The sequence below is a fragment of the Gadus chalcogrammus genome, chromosome 2, assembly GCF_026213295.1.
Source record: "Gadus chalcogrammus isolate NIFS_2021 chromosome 2, NIFS_Gcha_1.0, whole genome shotgun sequence".
NCBI classification, from domain to species: Eukaryota; Metazoa; Chordata; class Actinopteri; order Gadiformes; family Gadidae; genus Gadus; species Gadus chalcogrammus.
Window position 1 is genome coordinate 15,615,270 of NC_079413.1, and position 23,901 is coordinate 15,639,170.

General features: G+C 43.5%; 1 protein-coding gene and 1 long non-coding RNA gene across 2 annotated transcripts; one reads left to right on the forward strand and one right to left on the reverse strand.

The window, feature by feature from the left end:
• Positions 1 to 88: 88 nt before the first annotated feature.
• On the reverse strand, positions 89 to 1,107 carry LOC130403037 (calmodulin-like). The gene has a single exon (XM_056607157.1). The coding sequence runs from the start codon at positions 695 to 697 to the stop codon at positions 305 to 307; it is 393 nt and encodes a 130-aa protein (XP_056463132.1). The 5' UTR covers positions 698 to 1,107; the 3' UTR covers positions 89 to 304.
• A 5,441-nt stretch (positions 1,108 to 6,548) lies between these two features.
• On the forward strand, positions 6,549 to 10,182 carry LOC130375868 (uncharacterized). The gene is made up of 3 exons (XR_008893916.1): positions 6,549 to 6,897; positions 6,988 to 7,098; positions 7,175 to 10,182. It is a non-coding gene; the product is annotated as an uncharacterized LOC130375868 (long non-coding RNA).
• Positions 10,183 to 23,901: the final 13,719 nt, after the last annotated feature.

The window sequence follows — 23,901 nt, forward strand, 5'->3', positions numbered from 1 at the left end:
CGCTAGCGTTTGCCGCTACCGCTTGCTGCTACCGTTTACCGTTACCGCTACCGCTACCGCTGCCGTTTACCGCTACCGTTTCCGCAACCGCTAACCGCTACTGCAACCGCTACTGTTTACCGCTACCGTTTCCGCAACCGCTACTGTTTACCGCTACCGTTTCCGCAACCGCTACTGTTTACCGCTACCGGTAACCGCTACTGTTTACCGCTACCGCTAACCGCTACTGTTTACCGCTAACCGCTACCGCTGCCGTTCACCGCTTGCCGTTTACCGCTATCGCCGCCGCCGCCACCGTTTACCGCTACCGTTTGCCGCTACCGCTCTTGTCAAACCCTCGGAAGGCCTCCCTGATCTCCTCCTCGCCGTCTGTTTCCTTCATCTTCCTCGCCCTCATGATCAGGAACTCTGGGAAGTCGATAGTGCCGTTCCCGTCCACCTCGTTGATCATGTCCTGCAGCTCGGCCTCCGTGGGGTTCTGGCCCAGAGAGTGCATCACAGTGCCCAGCTCCTTGGTGGTGATGGTGCCATCGCCGTCCTTACCGAAGAGGGAGAAGGCCTCCTTGAACTCAGCAATCTGCTCTTCTGTTAGTTGGTCAGCCATGTCTGTTTGCGCAGGTAGTGCTCTTCCAGCCGGTTCCTCTTCCTGCTGGTGACGTGCATCGCCCTCTTTGGCCGGCTTGGCTCTTGGTCCCATCTTCCACACTGCCCCCTGTTGAGGCGCTCCGGTTACTTCTGACACCAATTGTTACCAGGATGAGCCTTGCGGCGGTGGAAGGATTGGAGGCAGTGGTGGGATGTGAGGAAGGCCGTTGGCCTTCAACATGGCCCTACAAAAAAATGGTCCGTATGGAGGCAAAAATTAATGAACAAAAACCGAAATCAATAATTCAAAATAACTCAACATCTAAACATTCAATAATCCAAAAACCGTCTTCCCCTCGGCACTAATGAAGCCCTTGGCTGGCCTAAGGGCCAGGTGTTGTCACCAGCTCACCTCAGACCCTTCTGCCCCATCTACATGATTTGCACCCAAATATATCCTACCTGGCCCAAACCATCCCACTCTTAATTCAATTAACCCTCCCCTACACATTTCTGATTTACCTATCCCCACCCCTAGTTACACCCCTTACTACCAACCTATTTGTCTAAACCCCATCCTTACCCCCTACTTCCCTGACACCTAAAATATTCCTCAAGTATCCCAACACACCCTCTCTCCCCACACACTTGGTCTCGCCCGTCTGACGTCACCCCCACAACGCACAAATGTTCTTCCGGACTTCACGTCGGGTCCTCCCGCAGCCCCCGACACCCGGAAGCCAGCGCAACCGTAACGTGAGTGTTTTTTTACGATGTCCTTGTTTGTGCCATGTCCCATGACCGGCTTCCTCCTAACGTATGTTTTTTGTGTGTTGCAGGTGGCGTCATGAAAGTGTTTGAATGTTTAACTGTGTGCGTTTAATAAAAGGGTACTTGTAAATCCCGGTGTCAGTCCTGTTTGTGTCCATTGCCTGTGGTAACGGGCAGCCGCACCGTTACAGAGAGGTTGATCCTGCAGACGGTTATCAACACTATTCAGAGTGCTCGTGCGCCTTCTACTTCTTCCCTCTATGCGTCGAAGTGGTGCGCCTTCCCTAATTGGTGTGAGAGGAACCACGCTGTCCCATCTCAATGCGAGGTGGGAAGCGTGCTTTCGTTTCTGCAAAACTTATTGGAAAAAGGTTTGGCCTTCTCCACTATCAAGGTCTATGCGGCAGCCGTTTCGGCTGGCCATGCAGGCTGTGATGGTGGACCGATCTTCAGCCATCCACTGGTCAAGAGATTCTTGCGTGGGGCTAGATGGGTTAGGCCTGTTTCACGCGTGCTTACACCACGCACGTTGGACTTCATTACCAGTCTTACTTTCAAATGAAAAACAGGCTAGGGGGGTTTTCTATTGGCTCGCCAATTGTCAGGTGGTTTTGTTTGCCAGTGTGGCACTCCCGCCGTTTTCTTCAAATAAGAAACGGCCGAGAGACACCCATTATTGGAGAGTCGGATTCCGTAGCTCCGCCCCCGGTGGTAGCGGACCTAATGGAAACCGTGTTGCTCTGGTTCTTCTTTTCCTTTTCATGGGTTCCATGAAGCACGGATTAGAGCCGGAGTCTTTAAAGACTCACTTTTTTCTCCCTTGATCATTGCCTTGCTTGATCTAGGAGGAATTAGTTTTTTATTAAGCTGTTGTGTTTTACACTTCCTTGGCTTTTTGAGTCTTAATGTGCTCTGGTGACTTAGGTCGTTTTGACTGGGGTCCAGCAGGAGTACATTGATCGGGCTCCGCTCGCAGCTTCACCTTAGCCCATAAGGCGAAGCCTAGACGGCGTAGCCTACATGAAATAGAACGATAGTTATGTTATTATAACTCAAGTTCTATGATTGTAGGCGTAGCCGTCTAGTTTCCCACCTGCTGTACCCTCCAAATGCTGAAAGAAAAGCGTGGAGGATGAGCGACGGTATACACCGCGTTATATAGACACGATACCGTGGGGAAATGTGGGCGTGCTTTGCTGGCTAATATTGCCTTTCCACGCTACTCCGCTTCACTGCTGGTGCACGCCGCGTTGTTTACTTCACGTGTTACACCACCGGCCGGCATCTCGTGCCTACTGCCGCCTGTCGCTGCGGCGCACCCCCCTCCCGAGTAGTGCTACCAAGGGTGCTCATCCAGTGTGTCTTTTAACCGGGGTTGCCCCCATCCGTGTGTGCATGAGGGTTAATGTGTGTTCTAATTATTTGAATGGTTTGTAATCTTTTGGTTTGATTACTCATTTAGTTTTGCGTTTATCTAAACTATTTTGTGCCTATTGTTTGTTTTCTTTTGATTTGATTACTCTTTTAGTTTTGCGTTTATCTCAACTATTTTGTGCCTATTGTTTGTTTTCTTTTGATTTGATTACTCATTTAGTTTTGTGTTTATCTCAACTATTTTGTGCCTATTGTTTGTTTTCTTTTGGTTGCATGCTGAAGATTTTGAATTGAAAAGGAAAGAAGTTATTTAATAAATTGTATTTTTCTATGACATTTAAACTCATGCCTTCTAAACGAGTGGACTTACCTGTGTGCTTTGCACTTTACATCAATTCCCTGAGGTGAAATTCCCATGGTGGCGTTGTCGGTTCCTTTTTCTTATTTCTTAGTTAGATCTTTTAGTTTATTTTCCTTTCGCCTACCACCTTGCCACATATGCATTAATAAGAGAGACTGTGACAACAATCAATAACAAACAAAAAAATATAAAAGGCCCGTCTTAGTTTAAAGCCCACTCACCATGTCAAGGTGCAGGCCAAGAGTGGGTACATAGAACAAAGACTCACATCACAAACTCAGACAGTGACAACATGTAAAAAACATATAAATACATGAAACATGCATATAAATACAAGACCATAGACTCACATCACAAACTCAGACAGTCACAACATGTAAAAAACATATAAATACATGAAACATGCATATACATACGAGACCAAAGACTCACATCACAAACTCAGACAGTCATATCATGTAAAAAACATATAAATACATGAAACATGTATATAAATACAAGACCATAGACTCACATCACAAACTCAGACAGTCACAACATGTAAAAAACATATAAATACATGAAACATGCATATACATACGAGACCAAAGACTCACATCACAAACTCCAGATATTTTTTTGGTTTTCTTGTTTTATCTTAAAACCAAAATACACATAAAATTAAGAAAATAAGGGAAGAAAATAAAAATAATAATAGACAAAGCTAAACTCAACTTGCAAGTTAGTGATGGGCATAAATTTACATTTACAAAAATGACATGTGTGATGTGCTGTTCAAAAATAAATGTACTATTCAACTATGCCTTGTGCTCCGTTATGCAAGCTCCAAGTCTACAATTGAACAATGTATTTTTACAGTTTTGAGTGCTTTGTGCCAACTTGTGCTCCGTCATGCAAGCTCCAAGTATTACACTGAACACCAAACTGTACAAATACAGATCTCATTGGCTGGAGGGTGGTTTGAGATATGCTCTACATGTTCCACTGTTGACAACAATTATCTTTTCTAAATCTTATTTACAATCTTTGTAAGGTTAAATTAAAATCTCATTGTATAACTTAGTTTTTGTTTCTATTTTTACATGGTTTAACTCCAATTGTTACAATTAGGGGTGTTTTTTTTGTTATTATGTATGTTTGGTATCTATCTATCTAACCTATCCTTCCCAGTAATGTGGTTTACTGGTGATGAAAATGGATGAGCTTTGTGAATTTATGTCTAACAGAGTCCTTATGCAGACTCTCTGTTGCCCGTCTTGCCAGATGGTTTATCCTTATCTTACAATATAAAGAGGATGCCATTTTAACCAGAAGATGTATGTGATTGTCGTCAACAGTGGTTTCGAACATGTGATTGTGCAGCTCGTTGCCCACGCTGATAGGTGCATAGTTTGAATTTTTCACGGGACAAGCCCATAAGGCGAAGCCTAGACGGCTACGCCTACAATCATAAAACTAGAGTTATAATAACATAACTATCATTAGGAAATCAGCAGCCCGCGATCGCAGCTCCTTTAATGTGAACGCGCACAGAGCGCATAGTTCAGAGCCGGACAATGATGTCATAGTAAAGCCCTCAGGTCTACTCTGCATGTATTAACTGTGGCTGGCTAAACATCAACTGCACTGAAGTCATCATAACTTCATAAGTTCTCATTTTCAAATGATTATGAATGCTATTATTTTTATTTGAAGCCGTGTCAGTCCTGACTGTGGGTCCTGACTGTGGTCCTCTGTGCATGGACATATTATAGAAAGGAAAGCGGACTACAAAATGGCGCCCCATTTATTCCTATTGAAAGTGCTCAATGGCGCAGGGGAACATCAAGGAGCTATTTGCTTCCGCATCATGGGAGCCTAGCCACGCCCTAGTTCATGACGTACCGGATCTTCTTCTTCTTCTTCTTCTTCTTTCGTGTTTATTGGCGGTTGGCAAACCAATATGGTGCATTACCGCCACCTACTGTTTGGTTTGGAGCTTCGATGGAGACGTACCGGATACATAAATATTCTTGTTTTGTAGCAGTTAGCATTGTAGCATCATAAGCGAGAGGTCTGAGCCATGGACCTATTAAAGAAAGGATAGCGGATTAATTACCACTCGAGACTAACACGAGAAGTTAACGGAGCCGTGCACTGAGCCCTCTCGGATGCCGGGCCGAAACATTTGTGTCACTACGAGCGATCGCAGTCGCATTGTTTACCGACCATGGAACAAGTTGTTGAAGCTGACCCCCCCCCCCCCCCCCCATTCTCTATGTGTGATCTTTATATTACACTCCTCCTGCCAACAATTATCATTAAACAATTATTTATGTTATTATTTTAGATTAGTTTGCCCCTTTTTGACCGTATGAAGAAAAACTCCTTGTATATACATTTACATTTTTATATTTTAAAACAAAAATCATAATTACCACTCGTTTCTTTATATATATATATTTTTCTGAAACGAGAATCAAATGACCAAATATATACACAGACCCATCAGCTGGTGTACCCAGGGAACTCACTGATTCAGTCAAGATGTTGGGAAGCAAAGGAGTCTGAAATGACCACATGGTACCATGGACCTATTATGTGTGGATGCAATAAATCAGACAGATATGATGGTGCCAGCCCCACGTCAGGTTTCAAAAGAAGTAATACTGAAACTGAATCTCAAACTTGATCCTGAAATGTATTTAGCATTAAATATTGTACAGGGAGAGGGCTGTGGTGAGGTGTTCAGGAAGACAAGATGGACAGGGATCTGAATGACAGAAATACAATTGTGGGAATTTTTTATTTCAACATTCAGAGGAAATCAGGCCTACTGTATGTAAATAAGATTAAAGATGTCTAGGATAGTATAACTGATAACTGTAAATGGCAGGTGTACATTGCTTTTGATGGAGCCATAATGTTATATTAATAATAATAAAATGCATTTTATCTATGGGCACCTTTCAGGCCACTTAAGCACACCTTAAATGTATAATTAATAAAAGATTTCAAACACTTGATTGTGGGGAGAGAGTCAGTGTCACGGATGGAATGTAGGAGAGTTCCAGAGACGGGGGGCTGTACGGCTGAAAGCTTGGGGCCTCATGGATGACAGCTGTGCAGAAGGTGTGGTGAGGAGCATGGGGGAGGAAGAGCGGAGAGTACCGGTAGGGCTGTAGTTCTGGAGGAGGTCAGAGAAGTAAGGGGGGGCCATGTTATGGAGAGTTTAAAAATCAAGGAGGATAATTTCATACAGTACAAGTGACATGTAATATATGCAGTTTTGTGTTTGAACAATGGGTGGAGCATTAGCAAAGGAAATGCTTATACTTAATCACCTGGGGAGCTACAGGTGTGTTTTACCTTTATGTTTGTCACTTTTGTGAAAGAGCTGGAGTAACGGAATAAGATGCAGCTTGGCAGGGCGCTGAGAGGTGATGCATGAGGCATGATGGTGGCACGGCAGACAAGTAGAGGAGCATGATGGACTGGGATCTGATGAGGAAACAAAAAAGATTATCTAACTTAAGATAAAATACACTCTGAAGTTTCCAGTTTCTGCAAACAGAAGAGAAGGGGTTCAATGAAGGCTTTGTATGTGTAGCAGGATAGAGGTGCTATCCATGTTAGTCACGGTACAAGTACCACTAGTGGCCGTCATGATGTGGGCGGTATAAAAGCAGCCGTCCTCCACCTGCCTCTTTCTCTTTTGCGCTCCTGTCACTTGCGTGTCACTTCCGGGCCAAAAGGTGGTCTGGTCCGATAGGGCGACTATTTGTTGCTGCTTCAGGGTTTTTGTGCGAGCTGTGGTGTAAGTTCTTGTAAGTTCTTGTAAGAAAGTTATTTTAAGTATTTTCTTTCATGGCAATGTAGTTGATGCTGTCTGATGGCTAACACTAGTGTGGTCTCAGGTAAACGCTGATGACGGCCGGAGTCCTCTCTCCCTCCCTCCTCCTGTGTGAACGGGAGTGTGTGTGTGTGTGTGTGTGTGTGTGTGTGTGCCCGTGTTTGGTCATAAACAGGTATGTGTTAGCATAGCAAACAACTGTAGCATTTCTGTTTTATGTAGCCACACTAATATCATGTTTTCGTAAACAGGACCAACTGCAATCAGCTCATTGGGGTCGCTGCTGCTTTGCCAGGCTGATATTGTCTTTCCACGCTACTCCGCTTCACTGTTGCTGCACGCCGCGTTGTTTACTTCACGTGCTTTGCTGGCTGATATTGCCTTTCCACGCTACTCCGCTTCACTGCTGCTGCACGCCGCGTTGTTTACTTCACGTGTTACACCACCGGCCGGCATCTCGTGCCTACTGCCGCCTGTCGCTGCGGGCGCACCCCCCTCCCGAGTAGTGCTACCAAGGGTGCTCATCCAGTGTGTCTTTTAACCGGGGTTGCCCCCCCCCATCCGTGTGTGCATGAGGGTTAATGTGTGTTCTAATTATTTGAATGGTTTGGTTTGTTTTCTTTTGGTTTGATTACTCATTTAGTTTTGCGTTTATCTCAACTATTTTGTGCCTGTTTGTTTTCTTTTGGTTGCATGCTGAAGATTTTGAATTGAAAAGGAAAGAAGTTATTTAATAAATTGTATTTTTCTATGACATTTAAACTCATGCCTTCTAAACGAGTGGACTTACCTGTGTGCTTTGCACTTTACATCAATTCCCTGAGGTGAAATTCCCAGGGTGGCGTTGTCGGTTCCTTTTTCTTATTTCTTAGTTAGATCTTTTAGTTTATTTTCCTTTCGCCTACCACCTTGCCACATATGCATTAATAAGATAGACTGTGACAACAATCAATAACAAACAAAAAAATATAAAAGGCCCGTCTTAGTTTAAAGCCCACTCACCATGTCAAGGTGCAGGCCAAGAGTGGGAACATAGAACAAAGACTCGCATCACAAACTCAGACAGTCACAACATGTAAAAAAACATATAAATACATGAAACATGCATATACATACGAGACCAAAGACTCGCATCACAAACTCAGTCACAACATGTAAAAAACATATAAATACATGAAACATGTATATAAATACAAGACCATAGACTCGCATCACAAACTCAGACAGTCACAACATGTAAAAAACGTATAAATACATGAAACATGCATATACATACGAGACCAAAGACTCACATCACAAACTCACAGTCACAACATGTAAAAAACACATAAATACATGAAACATGCATATACATACGAGACCAAAGACTCACATCACAAACTCCATAGATATTTTTTTGGTTTTCTTGTTTTATCTTAAAACCAAAATACACATAACATTAAGAAAATAAGGGAAGAAAATAAAAATAATAATAGACAAAGCTAAACTCAACTTGCAAGTTAGTGATGGGCATAAATTTACATTTACAAAAATGACATGTGTGATGTGCTGTTCAAAAATAAATGTACTATTCAACTATGCCTTGTGCTCCGTTATGCAAGCTCCAAGTCTACAATTGAACAATGTATTTTTACAGTTTTGAGTGCTTTGTGCCAACTTGTGCTCCGTCATGCAAGCTCCAAGTATTACACTGAACACCAAACTGTACAAATACAGATCTCATTGGCTGGAGGGTGGTTTGAGATATGCTCTACATGTTCCACTGTTGACAACAATTATCTTTTCTAAATCTTATTTACAATCTTTGTAAGGTTAAATTAAAATCTCATTGTATAACTTAGTTTTTGTTTCTATTTTTACATGGTTTAACTCCAATTGTTACAATTAGGGGTGTTTTTTTTGTTGTTATTTTGTATGTTTGGTATCTATCTATCTAACCTATCCTTCCCAGTAATGTGGTTTACTGGTGATGAAAATGGATGAGCTTTGTGAATTTATGTCTAACAGAGTCCTTATGCAGACTCTCTGCTGCCTGTCAGATGGTTCATCCTTATCTTACAATATAAAGAGGATGCCATTTTAACCAGAAGATGTACGTGATTGTCGTCAACAGTGGTTTCGAACATGTGATTGTGCAGCTCTGGGAACAATGTCTTACCAGCACTGTATTCCAGTACTTGAGTGACAATGGCTGATGTTATACCATGTCCCTGGGGAGGTTTGCAGCATCCTTGTAGTCGGACATGGTATCAACATTTGGGCAGAGCTGGTATTCATGGTCAGAAAGCTCCACAAGGTGCATCAAACCTGCGCAAGGTGTTCGCTGCAGCAGGTGTGAGATCCATGATGGTGGTATTATCACGTAGGATGCAGTTGCCTGTTCCTGTCTTGACTTGGGACTTCAAAAGAAGACGCTTGTAGGCAGCTGTAAACTGTCTTGATGTGGGATTGTTGTTGAATCCACCACGTGCTCTCAGACAGGAGAAGAACAGCTCAAGGTGATCTTGGCTCAGCTTGTAGGTGAGGAGGTAACGGCATGGTGCATTTGGAAGGAAAATATTCCATGCACTTGCGCAACTGGCAATAAAGCCAACTACACAAGTTTTTGTGTAGTTGGGGAAGGGCTTTGGACCCCTTCCCCAAAGGGTTCCTGCTATTAAGGACATCGAAGGCGGCATCAATGGTTCTCAGGAACTTCACTGTCTCCTCGCACCCGCTGAACTGTGGAAGATGCAACTGTGTGTTACAGTACTCAAGAGCATCTGCTGCTGAACACCTGAGCTGCAAGCTTCACCTTCATCTTCTGTTTCTCCCACCGTACATGAGCCATTTTTAACTTGTTTCCAAGTCGTAGTCCCTCCATCTCTTGAAGTTTATTCAACTCCTCAATGTATTTCCAACAGATTTCTCCATTTGGAGTAGCTTCTCTTTGAGAGCAGTGATGACCTGAGTTAGGCAGGAAACTTTTATCTTCAATTTCCTACTCTTCTGCTGCACCACTCTAAGTTTTTTTCTAATGGATCCCAGTTTTCAGCCAGCCTTTTGAAGGATAGAGGAGATTTTACAACTGCATAATGATGCTCAGCACTGGTTGATGCTGTGGCTTCAGAAACATTAACCTGTACCTCAACAGCTTCATCAACAATACCTGTAACCTCTGTGGCTTCCGAAACATTAACCTGTACCTCATCATCAACAACAGCTGCAACACCTAAAAAGACTGGGCAGTAATTGTGTTCTTGATACACATTACTTACCTCTCCCCTTACCTTAGATGGTGATTCAGGCTTGCCGAAAAGGGTGGGGACCGCATGTGGTTTGAGTCTGCGTTTGATGGTGAAGCAGTCCTCTGTGAAATGCTGTACACATTTGGTACCCACTTCTTGCGGTTCATGTTTTTCACCCACTGGCGGAGCCTTTTCTTCTGTCGGAGCGGGAGCCAGTGGAGAAATTATGTCTATTACCTTCAAGGATATTTCAAAGTTATTGTAAAAAAACAAGAGGAAGGGATACTATCGTGTACTGAAAAATTATTATTAGTGAAATTTCAAGTTAACACACCCAATATTCACCTACTTTTTCTTTTTAAATCCGGCCTCCTCTAAAAAGACACCTGTCTCTTGTTGTGCAAAGCACTTTGAGCTGCATTGTATGTCATGAAAGGTGCTAAATAAATAAAGTTAAGTATAAGGACAATTCTGCTGCACATTTCATTTCATGTATTTAATAAAATAATCAGTGGAACAGAAATAAACAAATTCCATTCATATCCGAGTAATAACAGAACAATATAATAAAATATAATAAATGTTGTTTGCCCTTTCCATTGCTTTTAAGACACACGTGATGGCATTCTGATACTCCCCCAATAGTTTGCAATGGCCATTAGTAGGCTATAATATTTAATTTAATCTGTAGGAGTCAGTGTGAACATTAAGGTTATCTTTTTGATCTTCAACGATCCAACAAATAAAATGTGAGATTGCAACAACAATATAGAATAGTGTGTATATCACAAATTGGTACATCACTTCAATCAAAAGTTTAAAACTGCATCACTAACATGATGGCTAAGGCTAACTTAGCTCTAACTTTAAGCCAATAGTTTACTATTTTTTTAATTATTAATTATTAGTTTAGAAATGATCTTTCACATACCTGTGAAGTGCTATCTTGGATTCCGATCGATTCACGCAGTTGATGGCATCACAACCAGTCATTTTCGCATTGAATGATCGATGACTATCTTCTCAAGTGAGTTTGGTGGAAAGGCCGAAATGTTTGCATGATCATCTATTTATAGAGAACGGATCCATCCACCACTCTCACTGCTAGTTCCATGTGCGCATCGTCGGCTCATTGAAATCGAAAAGGTACATTTTAAAGTTTCTTATGAGTTTTGCATGAAATATATTTCTTAATAGAAATCTATAATGTTAAATAATGTAAAACATTACATGTATGCTACCATTGGATGTCTACAGTGGATGTTTGCTGGGTACCTTAATCCTTTTTTCTTATATTTATATTGTAGCTATTGCAAATCAAATGGAAAAGACAAGGGCTGGAGTACCAGGGCAACCCCCTATTAAAAGTAAGTATTTAGCTTGACTAAGGAGAATATATTCACAGAACATCATTTTGTATTGTCTGTGTGTCCCCTAATATGACAAATGATTGGAATTACATGTTTACTAGGGCTGTAACAATACACAAACTCACGTTTCGGTTTGTATCATGATTTTTGACCCACGGTTCGATACATCCCACAATTTCTTTTTTATTTAAACAACAATATAACAATTAACTTAATGTAACATTTAATAACAAATAATTTGGAACACTGAACAGATTTGAACAGAAAGAATACTATTGAAGTATAGCTAAATTAATAAATAAATAACCAAAGATTGCAGTTGGAGGATGCTTGCAGGTAGGCAAAACCCTCAACTAGTTTGGTTGGTTTAGTCAAATATCCTATTAGCGCTTCTTATTAGACTATGTAGCTTAAATAATGAGGCCGTATAGAATGCAACATGTTTAATATCCTAACTTTCAATAGATGGGAAAAAACATGAACGTCTAACCCTGCGTTCACACCAAAAGATGCAAAAAGTTGACGCGCGTCACGATCCCATTCAAAGTGAATGTAGAGACGCGTTGCTGCTTTGCTGCTGCAGCATTTGCTGCCGAGAAAACCGGCAGCAAAATTTGATTTGCGGCGCGTCAAAATCTGATTTTGTAGCGCGGCATGCCCGTGCCCGCTGCCGGGCACGGGCGGCGGGCGCGTTCACGTATTTTGCGGCGCGTCAAATGCTGCTCGAGTTGAAATATTTCAACTTTTCGGCAGCAAACGCGTGATGACAGCCAATCAGCGTTCAACAGCGTTGCCACGGAGGCGTTGCCACTGAGTGACATGCCGTAACAGCCAATCAGTGTTACTCCCTTGGAGTGACCTAGAGTTCACTACCGTTACATTTATTTAGTAACTCGAAAAACCCCACAAATCAGCATTCTGTAGTGTAGTTGTGTTTACAGTTAAACTAAACTATAGTAGTATGTGTATGTATAAGTATGCTAAAGGGCTAGCATAACAACCCCAAACAAAACCCAGTTGGGTGCCAGGCAGCACCAGCCTTCCAGGCTCCGAATGGTCTCATGAACCCATAAACGACGGGCATTCCGACGTCTCTCCCTCTTCCACAACAGGTAAAGACATGCAATGCTCGTAATGTCGGTTGTGAATTAATTCAAAAGCACCGCGAAACGTTTGCAGCGCGTCAAAACCTTTGCTGCGCCGCAAAACTTTTGCTACGCCGCAAAACTTTTGCTACGCCGCAAAACTTGATTTGCCGCGCCGCAAAACCTCGGCATCAACGCGTTCGGGCAGCAAATGCATCTTTTGGTGTGAACGCAGGGTAACACGAACGTCGCAATAACGAGGCATAGTGTTACGAGTACCGTAGGCCTATGTGTGCGCGAGAATGGCAGAGTGCGTGTGTGTGTGTGTGAGTGACGTCAGCGAGTGAGTGGACGAGCGAGGAGAGCGAGCGGTAGCGTGTGCGTCTAGTGAAGAGGCGAACGAGTCCGGTAGAATAAAGTACCCATCCTGTCAATAATCGGTGGCCGCTTCATTCCGACCTATAAGCAGACAAACTGCCGGTCAAATCACACAAAACAATAGAGACAGGGATCACAAAGGCAATTTTTTTCGTGCTTGGCCCACTCTGGATAAATGTCGTTGATATCGCATGAGGACTTCGACGGCTGTGGAGAAATGCAATCCTCCGTAGCCACGGAGAGCTGTCATCACAGAGAGGGCATCTGGTCGCATAATTACGGCATCGATTTCTCGATGCCGTAATTTCTCGCTAGAAATGTTTCCATAAACGCATTTAATGGCGTAACTATGTTACTATTTCCACCCAGAATAAAGAAAGATGTCGGCCGTATGCTTCTGTGCAAGCTCACTACTCTCTGCCAGTGACGTCGGGTCAAGCTCCACGCTGATTGGCTACCGCGGCTAAGCGTCACGCGTTGGAGCGTTGAAAGTTCAGTTTTCTGAACTCCGGGCGTTGGTGCGTTGGGCGCGTTACTGCGTTTACGTGCGTAATTACGTGCAACTGCCGCGTCTAAAGGCGGCTGCATGCTTCAGCGTTGGTGTTACGTTGTTGCGCAAAATTTACTCAAAGCAATTCATGCTCCCTTTTAGGTTGCGCGTGTTGCCAAGCAATTTACCGCCAGAACAGTAGGTGGAGTAATATGTGGAGTAAAGTTTTTCGTTAAAGACGACCTCGAGAATGACGTCTTTGTCTGTGGGAGTTGTTGGTTTGTTTATGTGCCAGATCGTGTTCTCCCCATACACAGTGAATGATGGCAACAGACAGAGGAACAGGGGTGATGAAGTTGTTGATCATTGGGGTTGTATAAATGTGCATATCTCTCTACATTTTAAAACGACATAATGTGTTGGCAGCAAAGTTAACTTCACTTCACGTTAATGCTTTTGTATATGAGCCTGCCGGGTCGTCCTTGCCTTCTGGCTTTTAAAAATGGCGGTATGGAAATGTGATACTCCAGACAGGAAGTAGTAACCAGCCCAGCAGACCAATCACAGCCTTGCAGGCTGCGCAGCTCGCGTAAAAGCTTACATAAAAAATGACGCAAGTCTAGAAAAATCGCCCGACGCACGCAAGACGTGAGAAGTCGCGCAAGGGCGCGCAAGGGCCTCTTGCGCTTGCGCTTACGCTTACGCTTACGTAACTGAGCATAAATCGGCCTTAACTCCCCCAACTCAACGCTTCAACGCGTGTACCGCGCCTAGACCAATGGTTCCCTATGCAAAAATGCCGATTTTTAACGCCCCTAACACGAGTAACGCGGTTGGTGTGGCCGTACCTTTACAGCCCTAATGTTTACTGAATTCATACAAATACTGCATATGACATAAGCTAATGACTGTATGAATAGGATATATTAAGCTATATTGTTCTATAAATTAACAGTCCCCTCGCTCTGTTACATGTATAGTAATCTGTGTTTTGTAATCTTTAGGGCCGGAAGTGTGGATTATCGGGGACAGCTACGTCCGCCGTGGAGAGTTAAGAGCCAGGGAAACCTGTGACCCCCACCTTGGCCTAGAGGCCAGGGTCAGTTGGTTTGGCTGGGGCGGGCTGAGATGGAAGACCCTCATCCCTTTCTTCCTGCAGTCCCTGAGAGGAAGAACAGCCCCGGATGTCCTGCTCATCCACTGTGGCGGCAACGACCTCGGACGCCTGGAGGGAGTTGAGGTTGTTGCCGCAATGAAGCAGGACCTGCAGTACCTCCACCGGCAGTTCCCAGCAATGCAGATCGTCTACTCTAACATCAACGAGGAAGCTAAATCACCCTAGGAAATGGGTGAACAGTGTGATGAACGCATTTGTTAGTGTAGAGCTAGGACGCAACAGCGTAGAGCATCATGGAATAAGGTTTAACTGCTGTGGTTTATACTTAAAAGACAAGGTTCATTTCACCAATAGGGGAAATTACATTTTTTTAAAAAGCATTTCACAGTCTCTTAAAGCGATAATCCAGAGTGGGTGAGACTGACACTTTTAGGGCCAATGCCTTCAGCCTTCTCCACTCTGAATTGTAATTTCAACAGTTTTCAATACTGTAAAATATAATCCAGGTCCTCAATCTTTATTTGATGATGCTCTTCTCTGCGTATTTGATAAATCAGTAATTATAACCTTTTTGGTAATCATTTGTGTTTATCACACTGTTCATTCATTTCACTGTTCTTCCTCTCATTCCTTTCCTTACTTCTTCTTAACCTGTCTTTGTTTCCCCTTCCACTCTTCTGCCCCAGCCAAACAGCCAAAAAAAAGAAAAAAAAAGTGTTTTGTTAAAATATCGGGTGGGGGGGTCTTGTAATAAAAGCTTTTCTTATTGTAACACTTGGTTCAAATCCTATTTCTTACACATGCAGCCATTTGGACACCATTCTATGATAGCTGATAATCAAGGTACGCACTGTAATACTATAATCAAGAGGACATACAGGCAGTTCAAATAAAAAGAGATTTATAGAACTTTATTGATCTGGAAACTTCATAAATATGTAAGATTGCCCCAAATAATACCATGGTAACATAGTAAACGTATGTAGGCCTAGAGAAATACAGTTCAATGTCATTTCTTAAGAAACAGATTCCTTCCAACTAACTATTTACGAAAAATGCAATCAATAATTTATATAAAAGTAAATGTTTACATATCGACCAGCAACGAAGTTGGAGTAGCCTACTCAAATAATGAATTGTAATACACCAACATTGTTAACTGTCATACATAGCTAACCCTAACGCCCCGTGCCCACTACCTCCGTCCGTTGACTGATCCCCATTGACTTTGAATGGGGACGGACGCGCAATGCATTGTGGATCCGTCCGTCCGTTGGAGCCTTCGGCTCCGTCAAGAGTTGAAAAATTTTCAACTTTTTCGGCAGCGACGGATCCGTCATCCAATCAGATCACGTATGCAAATTTAAGCACTGTGACGCGACTCGGGCTCTGACGATACTGGAAAGTGGTGTTGCATATTCTTGAAGAAAGTTGTCCAATCCCGGGTTGCTTTTAACTCACTTCATTTATTAAAGTCGTCGGCATGTTTCGGTATGGTAAATGGAGACTACGGAGGGAATTGTATCTAACACGTGTGAGAGGAAAATACCGTGATCTACTTCAAGCCCCCCGGGCTTAGGCCCGGGTGGCTATCTGCGCCGTCTACCTATTGATCTCTGCCCTGTTCACTCGACGTCCTCCGTACAGGACGTCAAGTGGGTGTGGCCTATGCAGTGGGCGTGGCCTAGTGGGCGTGGCCGGGGTGACGTTATGGCTTCGGCTTCTTCACTTAATTAAAGGTGAAGCGGGAGCAGCCTTCAATAAGGTCTTGCTCCCCTTGTGGCTATGTGAGGGTAACGCAGCTTATATGTTTGGTCCTACTTCCTAGTGGACAAGTGAGGGAAATACAGCTTGTGTACTTAAAATACGTAACAATCCCTCCTTGGTCATCTTAGATGACCATAAAATAATATTTTAAATCATAAACACCATTTACCACACCGAAAACATAGTCAAAGTAGGATAATTCATCAACACCATCAACCGTGTGGGAATAACTCTATCGAATAGAGAAAAACCACTACGCGTCCCATAATACTGAAACGGTATTCACATTGTGGGTCTCATAGGAAATACAGGTCATTATTTAACAATACAACAATGAACATATATCTTGTTATCATACAATCATATGGTCAAACAGCACACAAACAAAAGTATCCATAGAAATCCTGAGCTAATACTTTTGGTTATGTGCAACAAGGTCATAACATTTTCAACATGTGCAAAAGTAAAGTAAAAATTGGTAGTCATAATACAATTTTAAAAATTCAAAATGATTGATAGGCTTGCATGGATTTGGGTGGTTCAGGTGATCTTCGTGTATTGGTGCGCTGTTAAATGTGGGTGGTTTTGGGCGTTGTTATTATCGTAGCCATTGTTTCTTCTGTCGCCGTCGGGCCTGTAATTCATGAACCCAAGACTCGTCCCTCCTTGTCAAGGGCTCAGCTCACAGAGAGGTTACTTTTACATCACGGGAGCCTCCAAACAGGTTTTCCGTCGTCGTCGTCGTGTCAGCAACAGGTGGCCTGTAAACAACCGTCTCAAAGAAGATCAACAGTACCATTATCAATGCAGCGATTCAGAAATAACGGGTTGCACTCGCAACCAAGCAACACTACACAATAACAAACATAGCCTAGTATGGTTGTTTTAAAATTTGTTATTCAAGTAAATCCGGGATATTGATTATCTTATATACAGGCGATTCTACTAGAATAGTATAGGTGTTTGACTATTCTACATATTACAGCTGGATAGGTTCGGGCCCCTCAGGTGATTTATCGTTCACTTTCATCGGATCGTATCTGATCCCCATGTAAGCCTGAATGGCACTTGGCGCTTCTGTAGCGCCCACTGCTGTGGTGATCAGCAGATGCAGTAGCCCTCGTGCACAGGGAATACAACGGCAGCCGGTGACAATTAACACGGTCTCTGCATTTATTCCCGTGACGGGCACTTACTGGATCATGCCTTTCCACCTCCAAAACATATTCTCCATCCATCCTGTGAAAGGGTCATTCATGCCGGAGTTCTCTGCCAATTCGAACCTGAGGGATTGTAATCCAGGCCACCACCCCATCCGGAGCCGATTCAAATCCTGCTGTTATTTGATCTCCTCATGTGACTGTTAGTCCTTGCTCGGCGGTGGTAGTTTGTAGGCTTCGGGTGTGTTTGCATCTGGTTCTGGAACAGTGGCGGCGCCAGAAATAATTTGTTGCAGTTGCTTAACAGTTGCTGTATGAATTCAAGAGGTTGCTGGTCAAAAAAAAAAAACCTTGATCAAAACACCTGAATTTGGCAGAGGCACGGCCGGGAAGACATTTTCGGCACGGGTTGGGTGGTTGCGGTCCCGTACGAGGCAAGTTTACAGTACAGTAACAACACAGACTAATCGCACCACTGTGATTGAGTGTGATCGTATCATTTGACAGTTCAACGTGCGCTATCTTTCTCCCTCTCCCTCACACACGCACAGACATAAAGACGTAAAGACATAGAACAATATAGAGGAAGATCTTTAAGAAGGCCAACATGAAAATAGCCCAGCGGCATGTACACATTCACTGCCAGTCCAGGTGGCACTGCGGCCACACGACATATAACAAACAACATAGTTCTCTCAATCACAGCCCGTCAGCAGTCCCCCAACTACAAGGTTAGCTGTCCTGTCAATAGTGGTGAATTGCACATCTCAGACCCACCGTCGCCACGGTACATTCCAAAGCATTCACATTAGTTGCGCGATACGTCTCAAATGTAGGCCTATGTGGAACATTAATACAATAGTTGCTATTATTGTGGATACTATTATACTTCATAATACTTCTATTAAGGGCGGATCATACCAGGCTACGATAAACCCATCCTTTGGCATGAGCCAAACCTAGAATCTAGTTCTACTTCAAAACAAAATCACATGGGCCCCAAGTCAATATGCTGCGACGGGCAAACTTAATAACCAAACGGCTTACCTTAAATCGATGTCTTGATCACAGGACGTCTTGCAATATTCCACTTTAATCCATACGGTTTAACACACCAACATTGCTAGCAAGCATGTGCTAGTCCAGTCACGGCCCTGAAATGTTGACGCTACTCACTGATTATGCACTTAATCTGGTGATTCATATGACAGGAATGGTCGGTATGGTGACGGGTAGGGCTACCGCATTCGGCCATAGGTTTAGTTGAACTTATTGTAGTGGTATGAGGCAATACGGCTATTTGGACACAGACTTCTATTACACCACGCCCACTCCGGCCCGTTCGCCAATCATTGCTTGTCGAGGGGATAAAAGTAGGCCGTGCCCTTCCTCCTGAACTCTCCGCTTCCTGCCTCTTCGGCCCGTCCATTTCCGGGTCGTTGCCCTCGCCGCTCACCTCAGAGCACAGGTAGGCTCACCTCCGCATGCTGTGTTGCGTACATTCATCAGCGGTTTACTAAAACTCAAACCCTTACTATAATAGATCTGCCGAGATCCTAATCACAATCGGGGCAATGTATTGGGGTCGTTTACCGCCGCTGACCAGAGCATAGGTGAGTCATGTTGAGCGTGTTGTTGTTTGCCTGTTGGTCTGGTGCTAGGCTCACTTTGCGCTCCTCTCCCTTCAACAGTCTGCTTGTCGCATGGTGCGTGGTGGCTGTCTCCCCCGCTACGCCAATACTCTTCACCCCTCTCCCTCTTTAGAAGGGACGCATAATGATCAGACTGAGAACCGGGATTAAGAACGTAAAACCGAGAATACCTTCCTTGGTTATTTACTGATTGTTGCTTAAATTGTCATTGCTCCTGCTTCGTTGCCACTTCCGCCGACTTGGTTCGGGGCTCTGTCTACTGCCCCTGGTCGGCTGGCCTCCAGCTGCTAGCCCTGTGGCCCGCTGCTGCTGTGCGTGGTGCGGTGTGTGCCTGACCTGTGTGGCTGCCGCTCGGGTGTGCCGCTGCGAGCTCCGCCTGGACTCACCCCTGGTTTGGAGTGTGTGTGTGCGTTTTGAGTTAATCTCTTAAGTTTTGTGTCGTTGTTCATTAATTTTCATTTGGAAGGGAAACTTCTCAATCTGAGCCCTTGTTTATTTTTGTTTAAAACATATGTTATGATTACTTGTTGAGTTGAGTCTCTGGTCCGAGACTCTTTAATTTTCTTGTTTTCTTTCATTTTGAGTGATTTTTGGTTATTGCAAATGAATACTCTTTAGTTTATTGATTTGATTTGTTATGTGATATTGTCTGTCAGTTGTGAGCCCTCCTAACTGTGCCCCTTTCTCGTAGAGCTGAAGGCCGACGGTGGTGGCGGTGGTCCTCCTGGGTGGTGGTGGTGATCCTTCGTGTGCGTGTGCTTTGTTTAGATTTTATTCGTTTGGACTTCACGTTTTTGCTGTGTGTGTGAGGTGCCCTTGTTTCTTTCGTTGGATTTAATTTCCCCCTGACGACCACTCTCCCAGCCGGTAAGCCTCAGCTTGCACCTACGTCCTTCCCCAGTTGGGCTTACTTCTCTTTTTCATCTTTTATGCCAAACTGTGTTTATAATAATAAAATGCTTTGTTATATTTGAACTCTGTCTCCCGCCCTCCCTGATTGAACGAACCTGATAGTCTTATCGTCAGAGGTGACAATTATACTCGTAGTGTATAGGTCAGCGTTACTCATTGCGCGGCTCACGAGTCACATGCGGCTCGTCAAGCTATAATTGGTGGCTCGCATGGTAGCTTCCTATGTGGTAACACAGCCGATAAATTTTTTCAAATGTGCTTCATAAACGTACAACATTGCACTACAAAAACGCAAACATCTGAATTATACTGTCCCTTCACCCAAATAATGAAGGAGAAATTAAAAGTATTAAGCCTTAATGGTGATCCCTAAAGGGGGAATTGTCAACCTGTCAAACCTGGCAACCCAGCCCGCAAGCGTGTGGCATTGTTTACAACACGTGACCGCTCAAAATTTAAAGGCGGGCTACGTAAGCTCCGCTAGCTCCGCACGCTCCGCTTGCCAGCTGAAATATGAAATGGACCGGTTTTTAATAAAAAAGGGACAGAAAAGAACTCAAAAACCAGACGAACAGACAGACAGTGTTGCTAGTGGAGTGGATGAGGGAATAAGTCTGAGGACAAAAATCAGCAGGAAGACATCGGAGAGGGGACGGGCAGAGAAACGGCAGGTGTAATTAAAAAACGAAAATAAGAAGCATACAAGATGAGCACAGAAAATTTCAAGAGAAGTGGACGGACGAATTCCTGTTTGTTTTGCACGGTATGAACCCTCTATGTTTGATTTGCAAACAAACCCGTGCCGGTTTCAAATGAAGCAATCTGGAGCGCCATTTCAAAACGGCGCATCCAAAATTCAATGAAATTTACCCGCCTGGCAGTGAACTAAGAATTAAGAAAACTGCACAGCTCACTGCTTCACTGTGTGAGCAGCAAAATCTAATCCACCGCACAACCTCCACTGCAGAGCGCTTAACAGAGGCGTCTTATGAGATAGCGTGGATTCTGGCGCGGGCTAAAAAACCTTTCTCCGACTCAGAAATAGTGAAAGACTGTTTTTTGGCTTCAGCAGAAATACTGTTCACAGACTTTGACAACAAGGACGCCATCCTTAAACAAATAAAAGGGTTACAGCTGTCAGATTCAACATAATGAGGCGGATGGAAGACATCGGAAAGGACATACGTCACCAGTTGTTGGCTGATCTGCGTGCTGCATCGTGTTTCAGCATCGCAGTGGACGAAAGCACAGACGTCACTGACGTTGCTCAGCTGTGCACTTGGGTGAGGTTCCCAAAACTGTTTTCAAGAGGAAATGTTGTGCTTACTACCACTCCATGGCCAAACAAGAGGTGAGGATATTCTGAATGCACTTTTAGTATTTTTTGAGGAAAATAATCTCAGCTGGTCCAAACTTGCAAGTGTGTGTACTGATGGTGCTCCAAGCATGAGAGGCAAAGAGAAGGGTCTTGTTGGCCTCATGAAAAAAAGAGATGACATTCCCAATTTCATCAGCTTCCATTGCATCATTCATCAGGAGGCACTGGTATCAAAGCTCAGAAACAGTGAATTCCAAAATGTGATGCAAAGGGTTGTGCATGTGGTCAATTACATTGTTTCAAGAGCACTAAACCACAGACAATTCAGACAGTTAATCCAGGACTATGACACAGAGTACAGCGATTTAGTGTTGCACAGTGAAGTAAGATGGTTGTCCCGTGGAAGGGTGCTGGAGCGATTTCTGAGCCTCCTTCCTGAAATCAACAGTTTCTTGGACAGCAAGGGGAAACACGAGCCAGAGCTGAAAGACCCACACTGGATCATACAGCTGCCCCTCCTTACTGACATTTACCGTCACCTGAACACTCTCAACTTGCAGCTCCAAGGAAGAGACAAGCTTCCAAGTGACATGCTGAGGGCAGTCAGAGCATTCCAAACAAAATAACTGCTCTGTGATACCTGACAGAGAACTCATCCACTTCCCTAAACTCAGAGCAACAACCACCAGTGACCCATCTCTGCAGCAGCATTTCAGCTACAGCAGATTTGTTTAAGTTTTGGAGGAGCTGAAGGGTGAGTTTGAATCCAGATTCAGTGATGTGACTGACTATAAGGAGATTTTCAATTTTATTGAAAACCCCTTCCATGTGGATGTGTCCTCCCTCACGTCAAACATCACACTGCTCTGCCCTGGTGATCGTGCTGCTCTGGAGAGTGAAATAATTGAGCTGCAAACAAAACAACATTCTCCAAGTTGAACTCAGAGCAGGTGTTGGCCACTTCTGGAGTTTGGTTTCTGAAGCAGACTTTCCCACTTTGAAACCACTTGCACAGAAAGTGATGTCTTTCTTCATGAAGCACATACACCTGTGAGTCAACATTTTCGACCATGAACATTATCAAGGGAAAACAGAGAAACCGACTGACCCATGGTCATCTTGAATGCCTCACTGTGATTGCAACAACCAAATACAAATACCACATGAAGAAAGTCAAGGACATGCATGCCAGCTTCCGCTCATCACAGTATTAAGTTAAATCTGGTCTTAAATGAAAATCCATTGTTATTACTTTTTTGTTGTTTTGTTGTTACGGCCTGTGGGCCGATGCCTGCAGTTCGGTTGGTTCAGTGTGTCACTTCCTTGCAGTGGTAAGGGTGAGCTGTGTGTTTTAAGCCTTGATGTCTCCCTTTCAGTGGAAAGGTGACTGTGGCCAGGGAATCTTTTAACATTGGTTCTGTTGGTTTCCTGGTTCTTTTTTGGAGGCCGGTATTTGTGTTAACCGATTGCATGACTGACTATCCTGGTACCTTTTTGCAGGCCAGCGTTTTGAGTTCAACCTGACGGTGTTGTTAATATAATAAACTCATGTTTTTTAACAAGGCACATGTCTCTTTTTCCTCTCTTTCGCTGACCAGTCCTGGGAATAACATAATTGTATTACTCCCCTCATCCCCTTAAGTCTGGGACGTAACACCAATTTATATGAAGAAATGCACATTTGCAAAGGTGACTTAGCATGTTGTCATAAAAGTGGCTCTCCTTTTGATTTTGCAATTCCAATGTGGCTCTTGTCAAAAAAAATAGTGAGGATCACTGGTATAGGCCCTTGGGCCCTAACCCAAGGTGGCGTTGTCGGTAACAGAGAAAATACTCTGACATAAAATAGTAAAGCCTCCTCGTGTCGCCACATTATTTAATACAATTTTACGGAAAATGGCATTGTTTCAAATATGTTGTTTGAGTTTGACAAAAAATCAGGGGTTGCTCTGGGGTTTCTGAGTAATTGCTTGGAGTTGCTATAGCAACGGCAAGCAACCGTTTGGCGCCGCCCCTGTTCTGGAACTTTTGTTTCTATTGCAGAAATACAAACTCATGTACAGCAGTTAGTTGTTCAAAAACATATTTCCTTTAATACTAATTTTAATTGTTTTACAGGATCTACTTTGATTTAATTTCACACTACATCCCTCCTTGCGCATTGCTTCAGCACCATACCTAACAACGCCGTAGTGCAACCAAAAAGATATAAAAGGGAAATAACAATGTTAAAATTTGCATGTTCAATATCACTTCTGTGTTAACCGTATCTCATAATAACAGTTACCTTCTTCATACTACCCGATTGTCCTACACTAACTGTATATTGGATGACCTAATCTTCATTTATTCCACCTATTGCTCGCATTTGATGTTGTCCACACTTTGTTTCACTCCTATGTACATCGCATACCACATCAAACGTGCATACGCCTTATTCTCTGCACAACATCCTATTGCGCCACCTTTTGCATACCACATCAAACGTGCATATGTCGTAGC